Genomic DNA, 23,545 nt, shown 5'->3' on the forward strand with positions numbered 1-23,545 from the left:
CGCAATGAAGTAAAAACTATCGATCATTTGACCAGTTGCAATCGCCATCTTGATAGTAAAACAGCCTATAATCAAGTTTAATGTTGATTTGTCAGCTGTGCGCTCATTTATTATATTCATCCCTTTATTGATGTATGATGTGTGATTGAATAAAATCCCTTATCGTTATTAAGAATATTAGCGCACTTCATCGCGCTATAAAGGTTCAAGTACGATGATGAGTATTAAATGGACTCTAAAACACGAATATTAGACGAATTGTTGCGCCCTGCTTGTACCCCTAAAACATATTCAAGCGATGAACACGAGCAAAGATTCGTCAACTTTTTTATGTTCAGAAGCTGGTGCCATAATCAAAGTGAGAAACACAAGTTAACGACGTCTTTTGGAATAAACAATTTCAACGCGCATGCCCAGGAAACCTGTACATTGTACATGCCAGAGACTTGTTCAAAAACTTGTTCACCTCAGCAGCTCCATATCCATCCTCTGTCGTCACGCCTTCCTCAGGCAACCTTGAGGTTCAGACAGGAATTTTTTGTAGGAACTTGAGCTAAAAGCTATGAAAATTCAGCTCGCATTTATTGGTATTGAAATAATTACGACTCTGACTTCAATATACTGCTAACACAGGGCAGGGTGGCCGAGTGGTTACAGTTCAGAGTATTCAGAGTACCAGGATTGGAGCAGAGAGGTGAAGGAATTAGATCCTCGCTTCATGTGGCAGTTTGGTCGGAATCGGCAAGGAAACCGGGCGGTTAATTAAGAATCGGTGACAGGCTGGCATGGCCTAATTATCGCTGACACCGCTATTCTTTTTATTATTAATCTTATTGTTATTATTATCATTATTAAAAGTTTAATCAACAGTTCAATAATCCGTATTGGTTTTTCGATTCTATATTAACATATATAAAAAAATAAAATTATTTATTTTATTTTATTTTTTATTATTTAGTGAGTGATATATTAATCATATACCGAAAGAAGTCGTCAGGCTACAATTAGCAGCGTATAAAAGCAGTTGCCCAGTATTTCAAATATTTTTACATCATTTTAAAACATTAATCTAGCGGAAAGGAGCATGCATATTTATAAAGTGTCATTATATAAATTTCACAATTTTACATTTTCAAAATTTCAAAATGACAATAATTTCTCACAAATTTCCCTATCTTCACTATTTGCTAACAATTAATGTTATCTTCACATTCAATTTGAAATTAATTCTAGGTTAAGTGGAAAAGGGCCTAAATATTATCTATATTATATCATTTTCTTTAAATACAGGCTGTTACATACCCAGGCAAGCCTCTTTATATGCGTGGCCTCTGACTCTTTACCTTCTAACCAACAAAATATCAACGAGAATGTGTCTCAGGGTACACATCGTAACCTACAAAGGCACCCCTTGCTGGCCAATGCAACAACAGCGGCGAGATTTTATTGGATGTTCCTACCATTATATATGCTGAGCTATTTTACTGTACGAAAACCCGTATAATACTTCGACCCCGTACAAGTGCAGCAAGTTGAAGATAAGAAGTGCGCTTAGTTAACGTGCTTTTCAAGCCGAAACTGCAAAATTAAAAACAAACTGGAATATTGAAAAACTGCGTCTCTATCTTAAAATTATAAAAGGCTTGGCCATCGCGATTATGACAAGGAACGGGAAATTTTAAACGACCATAAATTTTTAATTTTTAAAGAGTCGATCTCAACGTAACTAATGATTCCACAAAATGATTCTTGCTCAAGTTAAATTATTGAAGCCAATTCAACGATGATGTGTCCGAAAATTTTGAGTTTCCATGAATAGCATCAGGTTCAATCGGTAGTGCTACCACGAATTATTAATGGAAGACAAGCATCATAGGGGCTAGTTCAAGGTTATGATTTGCAAGTTTAATATGAATGCATAATAATTATCCGATGTATAGTCGTGATTTAGGGAGCGAGAGAGACATTTCTCATTAGATTGCTCTTATTTTTTTGCAGTGTCACAAATTCATCAGTATTTAAAACGAATACAAGTTTTTGATACATCTTTTAGCTTGAATAGATGGCTTCAACACTCGATCTGACATCAACATTTCTAACAAGTTTCTTTACTTGTTAACATATTATTCAGACTTATCTGGAAAATTTATTAATCTACTTCAGATTAATATTTAAATTTTTCTACAACAAGCACACTCTGCAAAAAGCACTTTTCAAATTATGAGCTGTAAATGACAAAACAGTGAAGTGACTCCACCCTTAGTCCGAACCGAATTCCTGACGTGGCTTCCTTGAACTTTGAGATCACAGTGAGCTGCCTCTGAGGTTCGGGCGTCAGGGACGTTTCAGAGACTATTTCTTTTAAAGACTTTGTCACGAACATTCGCAGTTATCAAGGTCACTGTTGGTCTACTGTATTTCCAGTCCGGCAAATTTTCATTTATTTTTTAAATGAATAGTAATTCCTTTGGTAACCGCCGAGTCACTTGTATGCAAGTAACTGACACGCAATAATAATAGTTTAACTGAAAATAAGGACCAGTTGGAACATTTTACAGGCCGCATGTTTATTAGGTTTCCAATGACAAATGAGACTTTATTTCTATCCTAATCGTTTATTATTTACAATTAATTTTTCTATCAGCGTTTCTTGTAAAAACGAACATTGTGTCCACAAAGATTTTTTAATTGCTAACGCAAAATTTGCAGGTGCCAAGACAATATAATAAAAGAGAGCAATCAGCTGCCTCTTATCATCATCAGTCATCAAAAATCAGCCGTCACCAGCCATCAACTTGCAGTAACGATATACATGGAGCTGCCATCCATAATCAACCATCAAACAATCAGCCGCCTCTAATTGTTTTCAAGGGCCACCTGCGATCTATATAGCAGCTAAAAAAAATGGGGCGTTTCATTTTGAAGGCGATGAGAAATTCCCTTTTGAATTTTTGATTACTCGAAGCTGGGATATAAAAGAATTATCTGCCTTGCTGTGGAGTTGTCGAGCTGTGGAATCTATCGTCATTGTTTCATCAGTCATAACAGAACATAAAGTTGCATCAAAATTTAAGGAAATCGGTAGAATGAGTTATCAATCAAGTGATTCGCATTGCTCCAGAGATTCATGCTATAGAAAGACATAATTAAACATACTTTTGGCTGCATAATAGTTCCTGTTGAAATAGACCGTGACTAATAGTACCTTTGTCAGTGATACAAATGCTCCGTGTTCTGGATACGCTCCACTTCAATTTTGAATTCGAAACATTGCCTCTTTCTATTTAGTTTCATCCTGACAGCTCTGGTCTACGAACCCAAGTAATATCTTTATAGATATCATTTATCGGCGTCAACACACTTAGCAGAAGGAAGTTGTTATGCAAATAGTGTCATCATAATCACTCATCCATTGAAATTTTTGTTTCCGCGCGGTAAATTTGTTGCCGCTCTCAATAGACACATCTAATTATTTACTTCATTTGTTTTGTTCAAGCTTAGGATGATTGATCCTTCTTCTTTTATTATTGACAATGAAGCAATATTATAATTATCAGTCATTATCATCTGCAGACAAAACATAATTTCGATTATTTCAACTAGACACTAATGTTATAGAACAAGAAAATTCACAAATTTACAGGAATGTTTTGATTTGTAACCACGTAAAAAATTATTGTCAGACTATGAAAGAATTAAATTAAGAATAGTGATAAAAATGAATGAGTAGTTCTCTACTGGCGGCCTAGCGGTGTAACTGAACTAGCAAGTTAGTTGTGTTGGTTGCAGTTTCATCGAAACGGAATAGGGAGAAAAACTTGACACGAGTTTATATAGTATATCTGCATGGTTGAACTATAAATGTGTTGCTGAATTTTGTGTTGGCTGTTACAGACCGGCGGGCTTCTCCCGGTCCCGGCCATCTTCTGATCGTTTATTTCGTCATCGTCTGAGCGGAGAGGCCGCCAATATAACTGGCTCTTCACCAATCATGATGTGCAAGTAGTAGGCGACCCTGGCTGTTTTACGTCCCATTTATTTCTTTTCCTTGCGACCAAATCGCTTCAAAACTTCTACATGATTAGATGAAGACTATTTCAAGATGCTGACGTTTTGGGGGGAATTTTGAGAAGGTGCAAATTTTTATAAATACTGTCAAAAATGGCATTAAAACAAAGTGACACACTTGATTGTTTACGTTTTGCGATCTCAGTGACGTCACAGGCGGAACAGCAAACTCCATCCGCAAAGCTGAGCTTCTCGTGGGTCAACCTTCTACTAGTTCAACCATGGGCTCTACCGTCATCGTCAACCTCGGCAGCTCTCATGTTTTTTTATTCGGTGTGCCAGGCCACTAATTAACGTCAAATGACAAATTTATTGTCATAAAGAATTTTGTTCAGGAATGACAATTCGCGACCCTCGCAGTTAGTAATACCGAATCTGCACTTCTCCGAACCCGCCTGCGGACTCAAAAAAAAAAAAAAAAACAGCTCAACCAAACTTTTCGCTCAACCGAACCACTCATACATAACTCCTTCAATGCTCAGCGGATCTGCTCGAAATTTGGAATTTAAGTAGTTATTATCAATGCCCTGCGATAGGACAAGTTACAGATATTTACATCATTCCGTCTTCAATTCAAGCGAAAAAACACCATATCAAGGCAGCCAAAACACTCACAAGTCATAACTCGCCGAATTGACACATCGGTCGTACGGTTGCCTGCAAATGGCGTTTTTTTAATTTTAATTGAAAACGATGTAACGGTAAAAATCTGTAATTATTCATATCGCAGGGCATTGATAATAACTACTTATATTCAAAATTTCGAGCAGATCCGTTCAATATCGATGGTGTTATATACGAGTGGTTCGGTTATGGTTGAGCGAAAAGTTAGGTTGTGCCGAAGGCGAGTTTAGAGAAGTGTCGATTCGGTATTAGTAATGCCTCAGTTAATATTACTGTCAAGAATCATCTTACTTTTCAAATAATCTATTTGACGAGTTTAGGTTAGTGGCCACATTTTTGGTAGCACTTCAGCCATTTCCACGCTACTTTACATGTATTAGGCGGTTAGAGTGAAAAGATTTAAAGGCGAAAAATCCTCAAAGTTGCTCATATTTTATTACGTCATTTATTTCCCGTCAAAGACTTACGTCTTCAAATTTTTGTTACCACCATAGTTGAATTCAAGTTCAGGCACATTTCAATGCTTCGTTTGGCACGTGTATGCCGTCGCTGCTTTAAGATCGCATGTCAACGTGAAAATTACGTAAGAATTCATGAGTTAAGTGAGTTATTAAAATTAATCATAATTAGATTTAAGAGCTTTCATAACTTACCAATAATAATCGTAAATAATCGTTTGAGGAATGATAAATAATCTCTAAATTAAAATCCCCGTCAAAGTATTTATCATGATCCAATTAAACTGTAGCCCTAGGTAAATGAACATCACGCGTCACTGAGAGATTTTAACGGAAAGAAATAAGATTTTTATTTACAGGGTAATATTTATTATTTTAACAACCTATATGCAATTGAGCGAGAATATATACATTATCATAATTTAAAAGCATACAATGTACATCACTAAGAAAAAAAAACGAGGATCTTCACGAAAGTGTACATGTGGCAGCGAACACAGTTACAAAGTTTGGCACCAACTTAGCTCTTCGTCTACACATAAATTACCCGTCATCAATGCTATTCGTACGTGTAGGCCTGGTAGACTACAATTACAGACGGTAAAATTTACCATCAGTAGGCAAAGGACTAAGCCAAGGAGATAATAGCTAATGCCCTATGACCCCTGCCTCGTTACGGGCACGCGCTAGGATCAACATAATCAAATTCTGAACGCCTTAAAATAAGCCCAACTTTATGGTAAGCATTAAAATCACAAACAATAGCCCTTGAAGCAATTGAGTTAAAAACTATGAAATTGTCATAAAAAATAACATACCATCAAATCTAAAGAAATGTAGAACTTGAGCAATCACATCACTTATTTGTATGGAACGCTCTGCTGGCCCCACTAAAGACTGTCTCCAGTGGCTCGAATTCGTTCAACATTCCGATACAATTTTATCATTAATCGGTTTCATACATCGGCACGCGCAACAATGACAACGCTGATCAGTGAGAGAGGGTGAAAGCACCGATACAAAAAACGTGAACCTGAAAATACCACAATTTATTTATTTTTCAATAAGTTTAGGAATAAAATATATAATAAGCATTAGCCTGTTAAACATAAGAAGACGACCTCACACTCACTCAACATCGCTGTAAGAGTTAAATGCGAATAAACAATTCAATGAACCAGGAGAACGATTCAGGTAAGTTTGGACACAAAGATAGAATAGGTTATAAATAATGAAATGATGATGTGTATAGATCAAGACGTTAATAAAATATAATGAAACTGTTTAAAATCACATAAGTATTAAAATACAGTAAATTTCTTCATTCGATTACAAAAGGATAAAAAATTAATTAAATAAGTTGAAATCACATAAAAAATTCAGATTTCTGGGGATGAAGAAAAGTGCACAATATAACGACGACTTTAAAAAAACTTTCTTAAATAATTAAAAAAAATTAAACCAATGTCGAAATCATCGAGACGGGAAGCTGTAGTAACATCACCACAGCTGGAACTTAGAGCGCATTCTTCACGATTTTCTTCATATGTTCATATTATTGTAAAGACCTAAAAATCTTCTTACCACTGTGAAATTTAAGCGCGGAGCAAACATTTCATACGGCATTAACCCAGAAATTTAAATTTTAATTCGAAATCTCAAAATTATTAAGTTTACTACAAGTAGGAACAAATAAACACGCCTTTTGACAGATCGAACACAGGATTTTTCACGCGTTTGATGTCATCTAGGTGTACTTTGAATTATGTTCATTATAAGGACTAATTCGATGGAGTTTGTTTTGAGCTACTCTGACCGTACTAAACCAGGCAAATGCTTAAGGCAGTTCATTTGTTGGAGATTTCGTTTGACTGTAATAAAATGTCACAGATTGAATTTCAAGAAATGGATACACAAAAGCACTCATTGCACGGAACCAATCGTTCTGAACACTCGACATTTTCTAGTTCGAAGGCGGCAATTGATCATCAATATATTAATTTTACATTGCTATTGGCGCGTCAAAATTATACGAATGAGCAGAACCAAATAATCGCCCGAAAGAAAAAATAAGTCACTTAATATTACCACATTATGATGCTCAAAACAAAAATTGAGATGACCCAAATAGTAGAGGTTTCATCTTTAAACACGTGCGAGCACTATAAGCCGGAAACTGATATATTGGGATTTGGAATACTTAATGATTTCTTAATGTGGGAAGCAATCACTGAGCTTTTCTGTACCTCGGTTCATTTTAAATACAACAGAACAAATTAGTTTTTCTTGAGCCTAGGGTCACTGTTCTGACTTGCAGTTGGAGGCCAGTTGCCATGCATTGTGTGGGGCGTGACGTTGGGGTTCATGGCCATCATTTGACCAGATTGTCCGAGATTATGGGACGGCAGGGGCGGCATTGATGGGTCACCCATTCCAGGCACCATCATTCCACCGAGGTGAGGACTCATTCCTCCAAACCTTGCAGCGTATGGATTAATGCCAGAAGCCATGGGTTGAGGTTGAGAGGAGTTCATCATATTCTGAGGATACATTCCTCCGGGACCCATAGGGATTGTCATGGAGCCTGGCCCCATGCTTGGCACGCCGTTCATAAGTCCCATCGAAGAAGGTGGTCCGCCCATGTTTTGCATGACATGACCACCGTAATGACCCATGACATTTGGCGCGCTGCCAAGTAGACTGACGGGATAGGCATCACCCACTTGAGGATTATTCAAAGATTCCTCATCGAAGTGTCTGTTGGCCCGAGGGTCTCGGTGGCTGATTCTTGGATCGCCTCTTCGACCTTCAAGTCGGGGATCATTGTAAGTACCCAAACTCGGATCGCAATTTCGTGGATCTGGACTCACTTCGCTGGTGCTCACACGTAAATCGGAATCTAAAGTTCCGCTCATTGAAGCTGCGAAGCTTCGATTCCTTGGATCAGTATTTTTTTCTATATCAGGGTTGACCCTGGGATCAGCATTCATCCTTGGATCAGTGTTTCGTGTGTCCAACATTCTAGGGTCACGGTTCATTCTCGGGTCCCTGTTTTCAGACGTTGGCGGGCTTGACACTTCCGGAGTTGGAGACTGCGGATCTTCCACGACCGCAGCGCCAAGGCTCTTACTACTGGGATCTGACGTGCCAAAGTATATCTTGAATAGCCTCGGATCCTCCTGAACCTTCTCATGATTTTGGGGAAAACGACTAGTAATGCTATCGAGGTTAACACGAGGGATGGTAACTTCGAACATTCTATATGGCATGGGAGGATGAGCGGTAATTGAAGCATTCACAACCGTGACCGGGTCGTGATATGGGACCTGGAAAGGCATTTCCGTACTGAATAAACTTGTGGTTTTCAGACGTTTTAAATCAACGTCAACAACAGCATCGTTACTCCGATCATCTGAGTCGCTATTAGATCGGGTGGAGCGAGTCAATTCCATTCTTGACGAGATACCATGAGACGAAAAACTGGAATCTTTGGACAGACGCGGGTCCCGGTAGTTGGAGTGTAAATGGTCATTATCACCGCGACTCGCATCGAAGGAAGACAATGGCAAGCCAGGTCTCCCTGATGAGAAATCCTTGTTACCGTCAGGAGCACCCCAGTAACCATGTCGGGTGGAATCCACACCATCGTTCCAATGAGGATTGTGATCTGCAGAGGATCGCTGGCGCCGATCGTCGCGTAAACTCGAAAAATCTTTGTACATGGGAGGTGAAGATTGTAGATTGTGTGTTTTCAAGTACGGTGAATCCTGCACAACTGAGCCGCGAAGAGCAGAAAAGTCGCTATGAAGAGAATTCTTTGAAGAATTCTCATTAAATGTTGGCGACTGAGACGGTAGTTTTGCAGGAGTCGAATCCCCCTTTGACAATCTGAAAAAGAAAGTTAATAAATATTCGTAACCGTTCCTGCAAATATGTAGATCATACCAAATATTAAACTTTTTAATAGACGTCAGACGCATTTAGCACAAATGGATCACAGTATACTATAAAATTATAACGTTAATTAACTTACCTGGTTTGACTTTTGAGAGAGGATAAGACCTGTGCAAGATCTGTAGGGACCTTGATGTTACTCAAGTTGAGTTTGAGCATTAAATTAGACGAGCTGTCAGCCGCTAAATTGTTTGAAGGAGGCGATCGTTCAAATGCTTTTGTAGAAAGTCCGTCAGAGTCCCTCGTGGAATCCTTGCGATCGCCACAATCTGGATTTAACCCTACAAAAACTTTAGAAGAAATACTGAGATCTTCTGTAGGAGACCTAACAAACGGCTGAGGCAGCCGTGCGTCAATATCTGCAACGGGACCGATCGCAGCCGTGGGGACTTTTTTGAAATTTTTGAGGTAAGGCGAATACTCCATGACACCGTCACACATTCCAGTTCCCAGGCCGTCAATTCCAGAAACGGACTCTTGTAGTTGTTGCCTGCGGAATATTTCAAGAGGATCGTATCTGCCAGGAAAACTTGAAAACGATCTAGAGTCATCGGGCTTGTCTCTACCTGACAAGTTTGGGTCGAATCTATCGGAAAGTGTGTGCGACATTTTGTCTGAAGAGCGGTCAAGAAAGCTACTTAAGCCGGATTGGTTCACATGGCCAAGTTCTGAGGGACTTCGTTCCGGAGTTTGGCTTCCACGCGACCGCGACGAATTGCGCTTGAACGAGTCCAGCATTGATGGGATGTTGTCCATGACCGTTGCAATTGCTGTCCGCGGATGGTTCTTCTCGGCCGGTTCCTGAGTGAACGTGAAATGAAACATCTGTCAAAAGCTCCTTCAATCAAAATAAAGAGTCGGAGTCAGAAGTATTTTAGTTTTTCAAAAGCAAAGTGCAAGAACGAATAGAATTTAATTAATAGGTCCGATTCAGCTAAGCCATCATCAACGCTAGTGATACAAAACACTGATGAAAGTGTAAATTTGTTATACATGCATAGCCTACACGATAATGCAAGTAATTCCAGCAAAATTATGGATCGTGAAACGAATTCAACTCTATTAACAATAAGTAAAAAACAGAGAACTAAGTTTGAATGTTCATCATAGCTCGAAAATGTATTTAATTTTAGCAACGATAAAAAGCTCACCCGATCAGGCCGAGGAGATGCACGAAGGTCGGCGTCGTGGTTGCGGTGGCGGCGCCCCGTCTCATCATCGCTTGACTGCCAGCCTCGTCTATCCCTGGACGAGATCCTGTTCCTGTCGTTTCTCCCCGACGGATACGAGGACTTCTTCCCGTAACTATCCCCGCCGTCTGATACGAACTCCCCACCGCCCCAGCCCTCACCACGGTGAGACTTGGGAGAGCCTGACACAGGGGACCTGGAGCGTCCATGATCCCTGTCCTCCTCCCACCTCGAGGCTGCACGTCTCCGACTTCCACTTCGGCTGTCTGGTTCCTCATCTTGTGCTTTGTCCCAAAAATTTGGTTCCCCTCGGTGCCGTCGTCTCATGTCGTGTCGGTCACGCCCCGTATGACGATGCTTGTACGGACGAGGATCTACACATCCTCGAGACAGTGAGCCCTCCTTGCCTGTGAGCATGGGAAACAGCAATGCATTGACCCATTCATATCAATATTAAAATTCATTCAATTAACAGCGCTGGGTAAGGTATAAACGTTTTACATCGCACGCAGATTCAGAGTTCATTGCGATTTTAATATGACATTTAAAAAATCTTAATGAGCAAAACAGCTAGCTATTATTGATTACCAGGCATAATTTAAAGTAACATAACAAAAATAATATCAATTCTCACGAAGATTGGAAGACATCTCACTCTCATAGCGTTCGCTGCGGTGATGCTTCTTACTCCGCTTGTGCGCTCTAGAGTCCTCGTCTTTACTTTCTTCCTCCTCGAGGTCTTCCTTATCTCGCTGGCGAGACGAGCTCGTCGCTCGACTCCCAGGGCTCGTTGCGCCCTCGGCAGGAGCGGCGGGTTCGTCCTCTCCTCCGCTGGCCGGGCGCGGCTCTTCACCCGCCGACTCTGACTGAGCTCTGCGACACTTGCGATCGTGCGACCTTATGGCGCGATCAACATCTGGGGATAAAAATATCTAGTGAGCCCTCAGTCTAGATTGAGAATAAAAATAAAATATGGACTTGGTCTGTGGCAACATCATAAGAAAAGTACAGACCAAGTCTGCAATCATCGTCAGAAGGAAAAGTCTTGACTAAACAGGTAGGCAACGTCAGATGAAACGTAATCAGTAAGCAGTCAGTAAACGTCAGAACGGAGGCTGAACCTCGCAGACCTTTTAAAACGTTCAAGTTCATTCATTACATTTAAAATGGAATGATTTTCCTCCGGACTACCGTAGCAAAACTCACACTTGAATCCCTTAGCTCTCCATTCACGGATCAAAGGCGTGATGTTGATGTCACAAGGCTTCTTGTTGCGACACATCTCAGTGACGGCGATGATTTGCTGCGCCGCGGTGTTGCTTAGACGAGGAAATGTGCCCAAGATGTCCTTGGGTGCCATCTCGATGTGCTGAGTTGAAAGGGAAATTAGATCAATTGAATCGCAATATTTGAAATAGAAAGGTTTTATGGGCTCATTCGCAACCTTGATCACGTTCACAACATGATCAAACCAATCACAGTATTTGAGCTCATCAAAATAACAGCGTTCTTCGTGTAATTTCTAGTAGATTAACTGTTCACTCAACGGAATAGTAGAACAGGGTCAATTTTCGTCAACACACTCCTGATGCACGTTTAAGTAGGCTCTTTTAAAGTACCTAAGTAGGAATATTACAATATCGCCGGTAAACAAGATACCTAACCCCAAAATATTATTGAAGCCTCATGGGCCTCATTTAATTTTACATTAACTTGAACTCCCAGAAAACTTGCAACTTTGACGATGGATATGACCATTTCATTTTTTTGCAGAATAAATCAGTGGAAATGCAGACTAGCCAAAACTAGTGTTTTTTTTTGCCAAATGATAATTAATTTCTTGTATTGATAAGAACGTTAACTTTATAAAACACACTGGAACAGGGACTCACTTTTAAGAGGATGGCTTTGGTGATTTGAGAAAGAGGTTCGTGGCTGTACTGACACTTATCAGACGGCACGCACTTCATGCCCGTGTGGTACAGCTTGCAGGGGAAGTCTTTGTGCATGTACAGACATTTCTGTTTCTTGGCACAACAGCCCATCTGGTAGAACTTGCAGAGCTCCATCTTGCGCTGATGCGGTTGCATCATAAGCGAATGATTGGCGTTGTGCGAGTACTGACAGTCGTTCCCCTGCAATTGAATAGATACATGTCAAGCATAGTTGCACAAAAATAAGATTAGGTGATGGCAGTCTTTACTCTGCAGACTGATATAATTCAAGGTATGCGAGTGGTTGAGAATATTCGAAGATTTTGTTAGATTAGATAAGAATTTTGTGATATTTTTAACTATTAATCTTATGTTAAGCTTTTATGTCAGCAGGTTGGTTCAGGTTGGTCGATAAAAATCAATTCAGCTTCGTGATCATGCCGGAGTGGATATCTCAGTAGTCAAGTGCGATCAGTTTTTGAGCTGCAATGAATTCAGCATAAATCAGTGCAGCCGAAAGGTTTTTTCCTTGTTGCCAAATGCAACATACAGCATATGCGTGTTACCTCTACCACCAATCTAATTTTGACAGCGTGTATGTGCTCTTTAGTGGCACTTCTGACCACACAAGGTAGTGAGGCAGAATAGGCTGCAACCTTTGCGGTCAGTACCCACCTTATTGCACCCTTAGTAAGACTTTTGTCTTCAACATTGCGAGGGTTGAAGCCTTTACGGCATTATTTGCCCTTTTGGCCTTCATAGGTCAAAACCCACCTTATTGCATTACCTTTTATTTAGGCCAAAACCCACCTTATTGCATTACCTTTTATTTAGGCCAAAACCCACCTTATTGCATGTACCTTTTATTTAGGCCAAAACCCACCTCAATGCATGTGCCTTTTATATAGGCCAAAACCCACCTTATTGCATGTGCCTTTTATGTAGGCCAAAACCCACCTCATTGCATGTGCCTTTTACGTAGGCCAAAACCCACCTCATTGCATGTGCCTTTTATGTAGGCCAAAACCCACCTTATTGCACGTGCCTTTTATGTAGGCCAAAACCCACTTTATTGCATGTGCCTTTTATGTAGGCTAAAACCCACCTTATTGCATGTACCTTTTATGTAGGCCAAAACCCACCTTATTGCATGTGCCTTTTATGTAGGCCAAAACCCACCTTATTGCATGTGCCTTTTATGTAGGCCAAAACCCACCTTATTGCATGTGCCTTTTATTTAGGCCAAAACCCACCTTATTGCATGTGCCCTCGAGAAAGTGGACGCAGAGCGCCTCTGTCTTGCTGGGCGGCAGCAGCGGCGAGCGGGCGTCGGGTCGTCTCTTGTGCCTGCCCGACTCGTCGTAGCCTGCGGTATTAGAAAGTAATCATTACTGAACATTCTCCATGAATTTATTTTATGATGAATTCTTGAAATTTACATTAAGTAATCCACAATTGAACAATTATCGATAATTAATTGATTAATTAATTAATAATTATTATATAATTATTAATTAATTATAAGAATAATTATTTACTAATCCATAATTATCGCAACCTTAAGAATAATCATCATTAACTGCAGGCTACTAGTTTCACCTACGATTCACTGTTGGTTTAATACCACCGTCTATTCGTATCTTTTTCTACATTATAAAGCTATCAGTGTACGTTTCTTATATATTAACGACGTTGCAAAAATTATTTTCTTCGTCGTCCATTAGTTGATGAGCATCATCACGCATTAGTTGCAGCGTATCATCGCGCATTAGTTGAATCTATCATCACCCATTAGTTGATGCGTGTCATCACGCATTAGTTGATGTTTGTAATCACGCATTAGTTGATGCGTATTGCGTATCATCACCCATTAGTTGATGGCTTGATGCATGCCATCACGCATTAGTTCACAACCACTATCCTATGATAATTTGAACAAGGATCTCACCCAATTTGAACGGTCGTTCGTCAATCTCTTCTCCTGCAGCCTGCCGTCGATACTGGTCCAGCATTGCGTCGAAGTCCGACCGCTTTCTGAACTGAAGGGAAAATTATCGTCGTAATTAATGTCGGTAATTCTTAATGTAAAGTGCACCTAAACACATGTGAAGAACTTTCAAGTATAACTTGGATGACTGCTCCTCAGGAGTTGACTCCGTTTAACCATCTGTTTACTCTGTTTACAACAGTAGCTCACGTTGCAAAGCCTTTTGGTACGAATAGCGTGGACGTCTATCAATGTATCCGCAGATTGGTCACGAATATACGGGGAAAGCAGTTTTACGCAAAAAATTCTGTAACTACATATATTCAATAAGACAATGTGTGGGAAAAATAAAACAAAATGACAACCGTTGCAGAGTGATCCTACTATTGAAAGCAATAAACTACGCTCTTAACAATGAATGAAAAAAAAAAACTCATTTTTGGCTGATGCCCAGAACGAACAAACATGTACCGTGTTACACTTACACCTTCATCGTCGTCTTCGAAGAAGTGTTCTCGCTTCTTCTTCTTGCGCCGCTGCTCGGCAACTTCGTCGAGGATTTTTTTGCGTTTCTTATCTTCGGTCTCAGGAACCTGGAGGGTCATCAGGATAAAAAAATTCAACCCTTTGCAAATTAAATTATTAACTTTACTACACTTCACAGATTAATACTTTTACGAGAAGCAAGGGGATATATACTTCCTCATTAGGGTCCACGGTATTTTTGCAGATTTGAAAATCAAAAGACATTGAAATTTTATCCATTATCTGCAATGGCGGTGCAACGAAGGTTAGAGTACATACAGCTAATGGCAGCAGGCACACGTGTTGGAACGTATAGTACGAGATGCTGAGCGACTACATGGCTCACGTCTGCTGAAATACCTAACTTTACGCAAAAAATATGGTTTCTGCAACAAAATCTATTCGGTTGACAACATATGTGACACTTGAATACCGTACAACATCAATTTAGATGATTGATAAATCAGAGAAGAAATAAACGATAGGAAACTGACCTTTATACTAGCAGCATCTCGTTCGTCTTCATCTACGGCCATTGCAGCCACACTTGAAGTTGCAGGAGCTGCGTCAGTAGATAACGTTTGTGCTTCTTCATCGCCATCATTATCAAGCTCTCCTTCTTCCAGTTCACCATCTTCTTTGTCTACCGGGTCTTCCTGTTTAGAGTTCGTGATTTGCTCAATTTCACCCACTTCAGTGCCCGATTGCTCAGTATTCCCAACAGGGCTTTCCTCATTGGCACTACAAATCTCACCACAGCTGTCCTCGACAGGAGCATTTCCTTCTTCTAAACTTGAAACTTCGTTTGACTCTATTGAAACATCTTGAGCATCGGTATTAGGGTGTGTCTTCACGTCGACACCTGAAATCCGTTCTTCCATTTCATTGTCATTATCTACGAATTTGAAATCCCCTTCTTTGGCATTCCTCAATATTTCTACATTCGCATTCGCTGAATCTTCAACACATGATTCCCTTGGACTCGACATTCGTGTATTGTCAAAATTATCCTTATTCGCAGCTCCAGGAGACATTTGACTAGTTAATTCATCGTCGCTCGTGTGGGATTTGATTTCTTTGGCAGACAAGCTTTCGTCCAGCGATTCACTAAGACTAATGTGTTCTAATTCCTTTTCATTTTCTAAATAAGATTTGCAACGAAGAGGCTCGGCGTTGCCAATGTTGTTTGACTCGCTCATCGCCATAACATGGTTGTGAACAGACTCCTCAATAAAATCTGTATAGTCACCACGATTTTCAGAGGCATCACATACGTCATCAAATACACCCGAGCCACGCCCATATTCATTTTCTTGCTTTTCGCGATCATCTCGTTCTTCCTCGTCATTTCCTTGTTTTATGCTCTCCGTTTCCCTTTCATCGCCATTTTCTTCTTTTTCGCTACCAGACCCTCGTCCTTCGTCACTTGTTTGTCGTTCGCCATCGGCTCTCCACTCATCGTCATTACCTCGTTTTTCGCTACCGGCCCGATTTTCATCATCTAGTTTTTCGCCATCAGATCCTCGTTCACCATCGGAAACGGAGTCGAGCGGAGTGGCATGGCTAGCCTCCATCACACCGGCGTCACTTCGGTGTATTTCACTCATCATCAAACTTTCCGTATCCTCCGTAACAATTGCAGAACTGTGAAGGGGATTCCCAGGCGCTATTCCGTTTGGTTGCGCAGTAAATTCAGCATCGGAGCAACCGAATAAACTATTTTGAGCAGGATCACTTTCTGACAACATTGAGTTTTGATCAAGTAACAGCGCACCGGGAGACACTTCCGTAAATTTGTACATTGCGTGAACTGAGCGACATGCGACCTACCTCTGAAAAAGGAAAGGCTTAAACGATAGGCATTGAACATATAGTATATATTATTAATATTTAGTAATAACTATATTAAGGAAGAAACAAATTTAAGCAAAATGTAAATACAAGCATAAAAATAAGTAAAATGAATCACTCTACTGAGTATCGTAAGGAATGGAGCATTGATGAGCATGCAAATGATGCGGCCGTATTTGATCACAAGATTTGCCTCAACATTGTGCCACCCGACGATGAACTGTAATGAGGTTTAACGTTTAAGTTCAGTAAGGGCACAGAAGAATAGAAATGTCAGCATTTATAACAAATAATGGAATACTGATTTAATTTATTTCTAGACTGATAGACCAACGTAATTTGTGGATCCATGTATGAATCGTTCCTTGCTTAAAATTGACCATTACTCACGGCAAGTCAATAAATGTTAAATGTATCATTCCGATTGCTAACTTTTTCGACAACGAGAGGACGTAAGACTCAAGTACCGAGACCAAAATGAATGAATAACTAAATAAATGGGTAGAAAAAGGAAGGCAGATTAAATCTGTAGTACATAGCGGTCATGACGTGGTGTAATGTGCGAGTATTTGAAACATTTATAACATCGATATCGTGCAATAATAATAATAATATAATACATAATAGTAATAATAATATATAATAATGTAATAATGATGTAATAAATCCAGTAATGAGGTGAAAACGTTTGGGAGCTACTGCCTTGGTTGGACAAGTTACCCGCTCACAAGTGCTTCTGCTGAGAAAGATCAATTTCACAGCCATTTGGCACCAACGTTCAGTAATCTGGAATTAATTTCGAGTTCAAACTGTAGCGGCATATTTATATTGCAAGCTAAGCTTGAGCGTACAAGGCTGATCAAGAATAAATTCGAAGCCATCAACAGACAGACAACACAGCTGCTAATAAAGAGATCTACGTCGCACAAGGGACACTTCAGTAACTTTCTAAATTGTACTCTATCAGTCTATGCCTTGGATCTTTCAAAAGAATGGCTTCATCAAATACGTGAATTTTTTTAATATAGGACGTATTAAAAGGCAGCATTAAATACTACATAATTTTGTCATTGGCGCAGTATTGCAACAAAATAAATAATAGACAGAACCCATACCATAATGCGGTAATTGCACCGCCCAAGAACAACTTTGTAGCAGCGGCAGTAGCGAGGCTAGAATGGGGAGAAGTGGGAGGTAGTAACCCCCTTCAGAGAGTCGCTCCCAACCACCGTTGTCCAATCAGATGTTTGAGCGAGCTCTAGATCAACAGTAAACGTGATGAATAACTACTTGCGTTGAGCTAAAACTATTGTCATGTATAATCTAATAATTATTCATGCACACCATGCAATTTTCATAAAACGCGATCTTCTGTTTTTACACATAGCCCGTACTCGCGCGATCGCCAGATGAATACAAACCATTCCGTAAATGCATCTGATCTAATGATTGGACTAAACAAGCGAGTGGAAAAAGAAATAACCCAGAGAATTTCAGGTGTAAGAGAGGGACAGATTTTCAGTCAAGGCATGAACAAAAAGTCATTCTTGCTATAGGCAAGGCATGCACACAAACCATTAGACCTAAGTAATAAAGTAATTACTGCTTGATAAATCTAACGCATTCAATAAGTTCGACACAAAGACATATGCTAATTCTTCTACTCAAAGCTGGAGAAATGAGGTACATTGGAAAGTCATGCCCAATTATTAGGAATGAGAGTTTACCACGTGATTATGCGCTCAACTGTAACACCACTTTGCATTACCACACCGTCTCAAACGAATAGCATTAAAACCTTTCAATTAATTCATACAAAATAATTAATTTGATTTAACCGACAAGCTGATTTGATTTAATCGACAAAAACCCTGCCAGGAACATGGGACAATTACCTAAAGCAGATTCTCGTCGATTATAAACACAGAGTATTTCAATTTCAACCTAAATGTTGGTTCACTATTCCTCATGAGCTTACAGAATTGTATGATTAATTTCTAACGCCTCCATTTAAACTCTAACGCCTTCATTTGAACTAGGTATAGAAAATCCGTAAAAGTTCAAACTTTCGTGCCTGGATGAAAACGTTATAATGGCACTAACAAGTTAATGATTAATAAATTATATATAATTAACGAATCTCTTCGTCAACCGCACATGAAATGAAATATCATCAAGATTCGAAGACAGAACACATGCAGCTTCATTAGCGTGAAGTCGCAAGCATTGAACGCTGGACAGCAAGTAGGCAAGCAAGAATCTAAAACGAACGCATATATTATACAAAAAAGACATTTCTAATTTTGGATTCAGCAGTTAAAGAGGCTCGAGTATTCCCACACCTTCAGTGCCCCTATCGCCCCCCCTGGCTTACGCCCCCGCCCTCTCTCTTTTTCTCCTCGCTCAACGGCCCCACCGACCGACAGAAACTAGTCTCAGGCATTCGCCACTCACTACGTTGATCCCTCAGCCAGCCACATTCACCACCTATACAACTACTTTGCACATGACCTACTTAGTACGAGGCAGCGTTCTTGCAACTCATCAGATTCACCAAAGCAATCAAAACGAATCAAGTCGTCCATAATATTAAGATTTGGAAATAGCTTCATCTCTTCAAAATTATTAAATTAAAACCAGAATTATTTATTATTCATCCGACCAAAATATTACGATGACTAGGAATGCGATTTTAAAATCATGCGTCAAAATGCAGCAGGACCCAAAATGTCCCAGTCTAGCCGAACTACCTATTTCCTAACTCCTAAGCTGAATCACCGTGGTGACGTTAGCAGTTCCGGGGCGGTCAAGAAATTTCTTAAAATAGAACTGCAGTTAATAACATACGTACTAATTGTTTAAAAGTCATTCTTCTGCCCTTCCATATAGTACGGAGAGCATTGCACCAGAAGTGTTTCTTCGTAATAAGCTTGAAAGCGCAGCAATCATCACGGAGGACAGTACAGCAATGAAGTTAGGGCAATGTGAGAAGACATCAGGCAAGTGTGCTGCGTACAAGAGCGCGCACATGACTGAGAGCGCCGGTGCGAGGCTAGACCCCCACCCCGATCAACCTCCTCTCTTTGTTCACGGCTCTCGCAACACTTACCCCCTAATATACCCCCCCTTCCGAACAAGTTTAATTAAAAACCCCCGTTTTAAGATACGCACACGAAAGAAAATAAAGATATCTAAATAAGCAGTACTCACACATAATAGTTCGATTCTTCTCAAATGAGTCATTGAATGAGCTATTCTTAGCCGTGACATGGGGCCGTGAAAATGGTCATGGGTTCTTTAGCTTGAACGCATAGCCGCAGCCGAAGAGAGAGCAGCCATTTCATGATAATGAGAAAAAACTGTTGCAATTTCTTTACTAGCTTTCAAATCAACCACGCAGACAATATGGGATGAAGTGAATAACCTACCTACAACGTTTAGCCACTTAATATCCACGAATGCAGTTAAATTTTATGAAGTCATTTCAGGAAGCAACGATTGATTCCACATCAACCGCATGGGAGTCCGCCAGCGACTGCGAGTATGCGACCACCGACTCGAGGCTGCATACGTATAGGCGCATGTTCAACAGCTGATTCACTCATAACACAACGGCAACGGCCCAGCACGGATATTTAACTGACCCACATTTAATGACTGACGCTAGATAAGCTTAGCGCATTTATGACATAATGATAATGAATGATAATATTTGGGAAACACAGGCAGAAAGAGACGGAATTGTATAAGTCTGATCCTACTGAAAAAAGTTCTGTGATCATTTGCTTTTTCTATTTTAATAATAGTCTAAAACGGTTTCATCACTATAAAGGAACAAAAACTAATAAGTACACAACTTTTCTTTTTAATTGTGTTATTCAAATATACAATGTTAGTTTGTACAGCACTGAAAAAGCGTTGTCCCAAGATTCTAAATCCTCCGTTTTTTTTTATTGAAACCATGAAGACATGTTTTAACTTGACACCTAAACTTGACCTTTACTATACGATATTTTCCCTGCGGCCGGTTTCACGGCCAATCTCCAAATTCAGTGACCAAAGAATATCTCCCAAATTAATGAAAATAACTCGATTAAACTTGGTACACGTATTCAGCAGGACTTAACGGTGATGTTTAGCTCGAGAATTTTTTTCCATTTCACCTTCATTTGTGAATTATACGGCAATTCTTGCCGAAATTTGCAGTGACCAAGAAATTCATTTGAAACCACTGTAGAGATTTGAACGAAACTTTGAACATGCAACCTAACCTCCCAACGGTGATGTTTAGCCCGTGACAAATTTTTCGATTTTACTTTCGTTTTCGAGTTTTTTTTTTTTCATTTCACCTTCATTCGTGAGTTATAGGGCAACATAGGCCGAAATTTACAGTGACCAGGAAATTTCTTCTAAACTGCTAAACTGATTTGATCGAGATTTTGAATATGCAAACTTAACCTCCCAGCGGTGATTTTTAGCTCGTGACAATTTTTTCGATTTTGCCTTCTTTTGCGAGTTATACGGGGGAGCGCAGCCGTGCACCACCAATTTTGTGCACCAATAAGCCCTGAATCGAACGCCTTGGATCTCTCCGGATATCCACCAATCAGCCGTGTACCACTCGGCTTTGTCCTCTTCCGGCCTTGACCACCACCAGCCGTGCACCACCAGGCCGCGGATCGAATCTGACTTCCGGGCATCGTTAAATTACGTAATTTTACGTTCACCGCATCTGAGGTTAGGTTTCAGATAGCATAGTTCTGTTCTAAAATTTATCGTCCTTCGACGATGTGTCGTTCGACCGAGGGCTGGTTCGACCCACGCCTAGATACGGACGGCTTGAAGTGTTGAAGGCTACGTTCCGGACGGCAGGAATCATGATGGTCCATTACATCCAGGGCAGTTGTGGTCTTCGGCAGGTGACCCTTATACGGACATGCGGAGAAACGACAGGCATTACTGAGGCCGATTGTAAATTTGCATTGACAAAGATACGTATAGCCGTATAGCCGCGAGTTATACGTATAGCCGTATATCTCGCTATCGAAGAAAAAGTCGAAAAAATTGACATGAGCTAAACGTGACCGTTGGGAGGTTAGGTTTGTAATATTCAAAGTTTTGTTCAAATCTGTTCAGTAATTTAGAAAAAATTTTTTGGTAACTGCGAATTTCGGCCTGTATTTCCCTATAACTCACGAATGAGGGTGAAATGAAAAATAAAAACTCGAAAAGAGAGTAAAATCGGAAAATTTGTCACGAGCTAAACATCACCGTTGGTAGCTTTGTATTTTCAAACTTTCGTTCAAATCTCTACAGTAATTTAGAAGAAATTTCTTGGTCACTGCAAATTTCGGCACCAATTGTTCTATAACTCACGAATGAAGGTGAAATGGAATTTTTTTCACGTGCTAAACATCACCGTTAGATCATAATGAACACGTGTAAAAAGTTTCATCGAGCTGTGTTCATTACTTTGGGAGATATTTCTTGGTCACTGAATTTGGAGATTGGCCGTGGAACCGGCCACAAAACCGGCCGCCTGTCCGGCGATATTTGTCTTCAGAACGTCGAAAATGGCCTGGCAGTTACTCGCTATTACTTTAATAAAAGCTTACTGGGAAATTATAATTGGGTGCTCGATGTCTTCGTTACTTCTGGTCGCCAAAATTATCAGAGTAGCCAAGAGTCGTTAGTTGGAATGTTCGGAGTCACATGACCGATTTTTCTTCTCAAAAGCAACCTACATCCCACAAATTTAATTTTGTTAGTAAAAATTCCGATCATTGTAGCGATCAATGAACTGTCCTGCAATAACGAGGAAGCTTTTACCTTGAGCCTAAAGTTTGAATCGTGTGGACTTGCACCAGTCGTCCCTCGTCTGTTATAACTCATAACATAGGTAACATGGTGATGTCGGCGCTAAGGAGTAGCCGAGTAGGCCTACTATAGTGTGGCCTGTCGCCGATTCTTGAACTTTTCGTAACTTGTTCACAGAAGATCTAAAATCGTGTTATTTGAGTGGATCTTTTCAAGACTGACGATAATTTGAAATAGCTACTAGACTTCCACCGGGTTCGATATGGTGCTAGGCATTTCAAGTCTGAACATATATATGTCGACCACCTGCAGCGCAATAGCCTGATCAGCAGAAAGCAGCACGGCTTCACCAAGGGGCGGTCTTGTGTCACCCAGCTCCTTGAGACCCTAGACATCTGGACTGAGGCCCTGGACGAAGGAGGATCCATCGACGCGGTCTACATGGACTACATGAAAGCGTTTGACAGTGTGCCGCACAGACGACTTGTAGCGAAGGTGGAGGCTCATGGCATCAAGGGCAGAGTACTCCAGTGGGTCAGAGATTTTTTGGCAAACCGTACTCAGCGAGTCATCGTGAACGGCGTGTCGTCAAGTCCAGCAGATGTACGGAGCGGTATTCCGCAGGGAAGCTGTTTAGGGCCCATTTGCTTCGTGATGTACATCAACGATCTACCGCGCCATGTCCGAAGCCACATCGAGCTATTTGCAGATGATACAAAGGTCTTCGCCCGCAGTGACATCCCAGAGGCAAGAAAAACCCAGCAGGAGGACCTGGACAGACTCCACAAGTGGTCTATGGACTGGCAGCTGCGCTTCCACCCCGAAAAGTGCAACCTGCTTCGCCTTGGATACGCCAGCGACACCGTCCAGTACACCATGAGAGGCTGCAATGCTCAAGGCGAAGAGTACGTGACCCCACTGAAGGAAAGCGACACCGAAAGAGATCTAGGAGTAGAGATCGACAGGGACCTGAGCTTTAAAGGCCAAGTAGCGCAAGCAACAGCTAAGGTAAACAGAGTACTGGGTGTTATAAGGCGAACCTTCGACTGCATCACGCCTGAGATCTTCATCCAGCTCTACAAATCTCTCGTTCGACCGATGCTCGAGTATGGCCACTCAGTCTGGCAGCCAAGGCAC

General features: G+C 40.6%; 1 protein-coding gene across 1 annotated transcript; it reads right to left on the reverse strand.

Annotated features, from left to right (window-relative positions):
• Nucleotides 1-6,490: 6,490 nt before the first annotated feature.
• Nucleotides 6,491-16,574, reverse strand: LOC108679213. Its single transcript, XM_018167813.2, has 10 exons — nucleotides 15,235-16,574; nucleotides 14,701-14,808; nucleotides 14,177-14,267; nucleotides 13,482-13,594; nucleotides 12,187-12,429; nucleotides 11,501-11,663; nucleotides 10,950-11,210; nucleotides 10,256-10,701; nucleotides 9,184-9,905; nucleotides 6,491-9,038 (listed from the first exon to the last, which is right to left on the reverse strand). The coding sequence occupies exons 1-10, from the start codon at nucleotides 16,540-16,542 to the stop codon at nucleotides 7,427-7,429; spliced, it is 5,067 nt and encodes a 1,688-aa protein (XP_018023302.1). The 5' UTR covers nucleotides 16,543-16,574; the 3' UTR covers nucleotides 6,491-7,426.
• Between the last annotated feature and the right edge of the window lie 6,971 nt (nucleotides 16,575-23,545).

Source organism: Hyalella azteca, unplaced genomic scaffold (genome assembly GCF_000764305.2).
Source record: "Hyalella azteca isolate HAZT.00-mixed unplaced genomic scaffold, Hazt_2.0.2 contig2464, whole genome shotgun sequence".
Taxonomy (NCBI): domain Eukaryota; kingdom Metazoa; phylum Arthropoda; class Malacostraca; order Amphipoda; family Hyalellidae; genus Hyalella; species Hyalella azteca.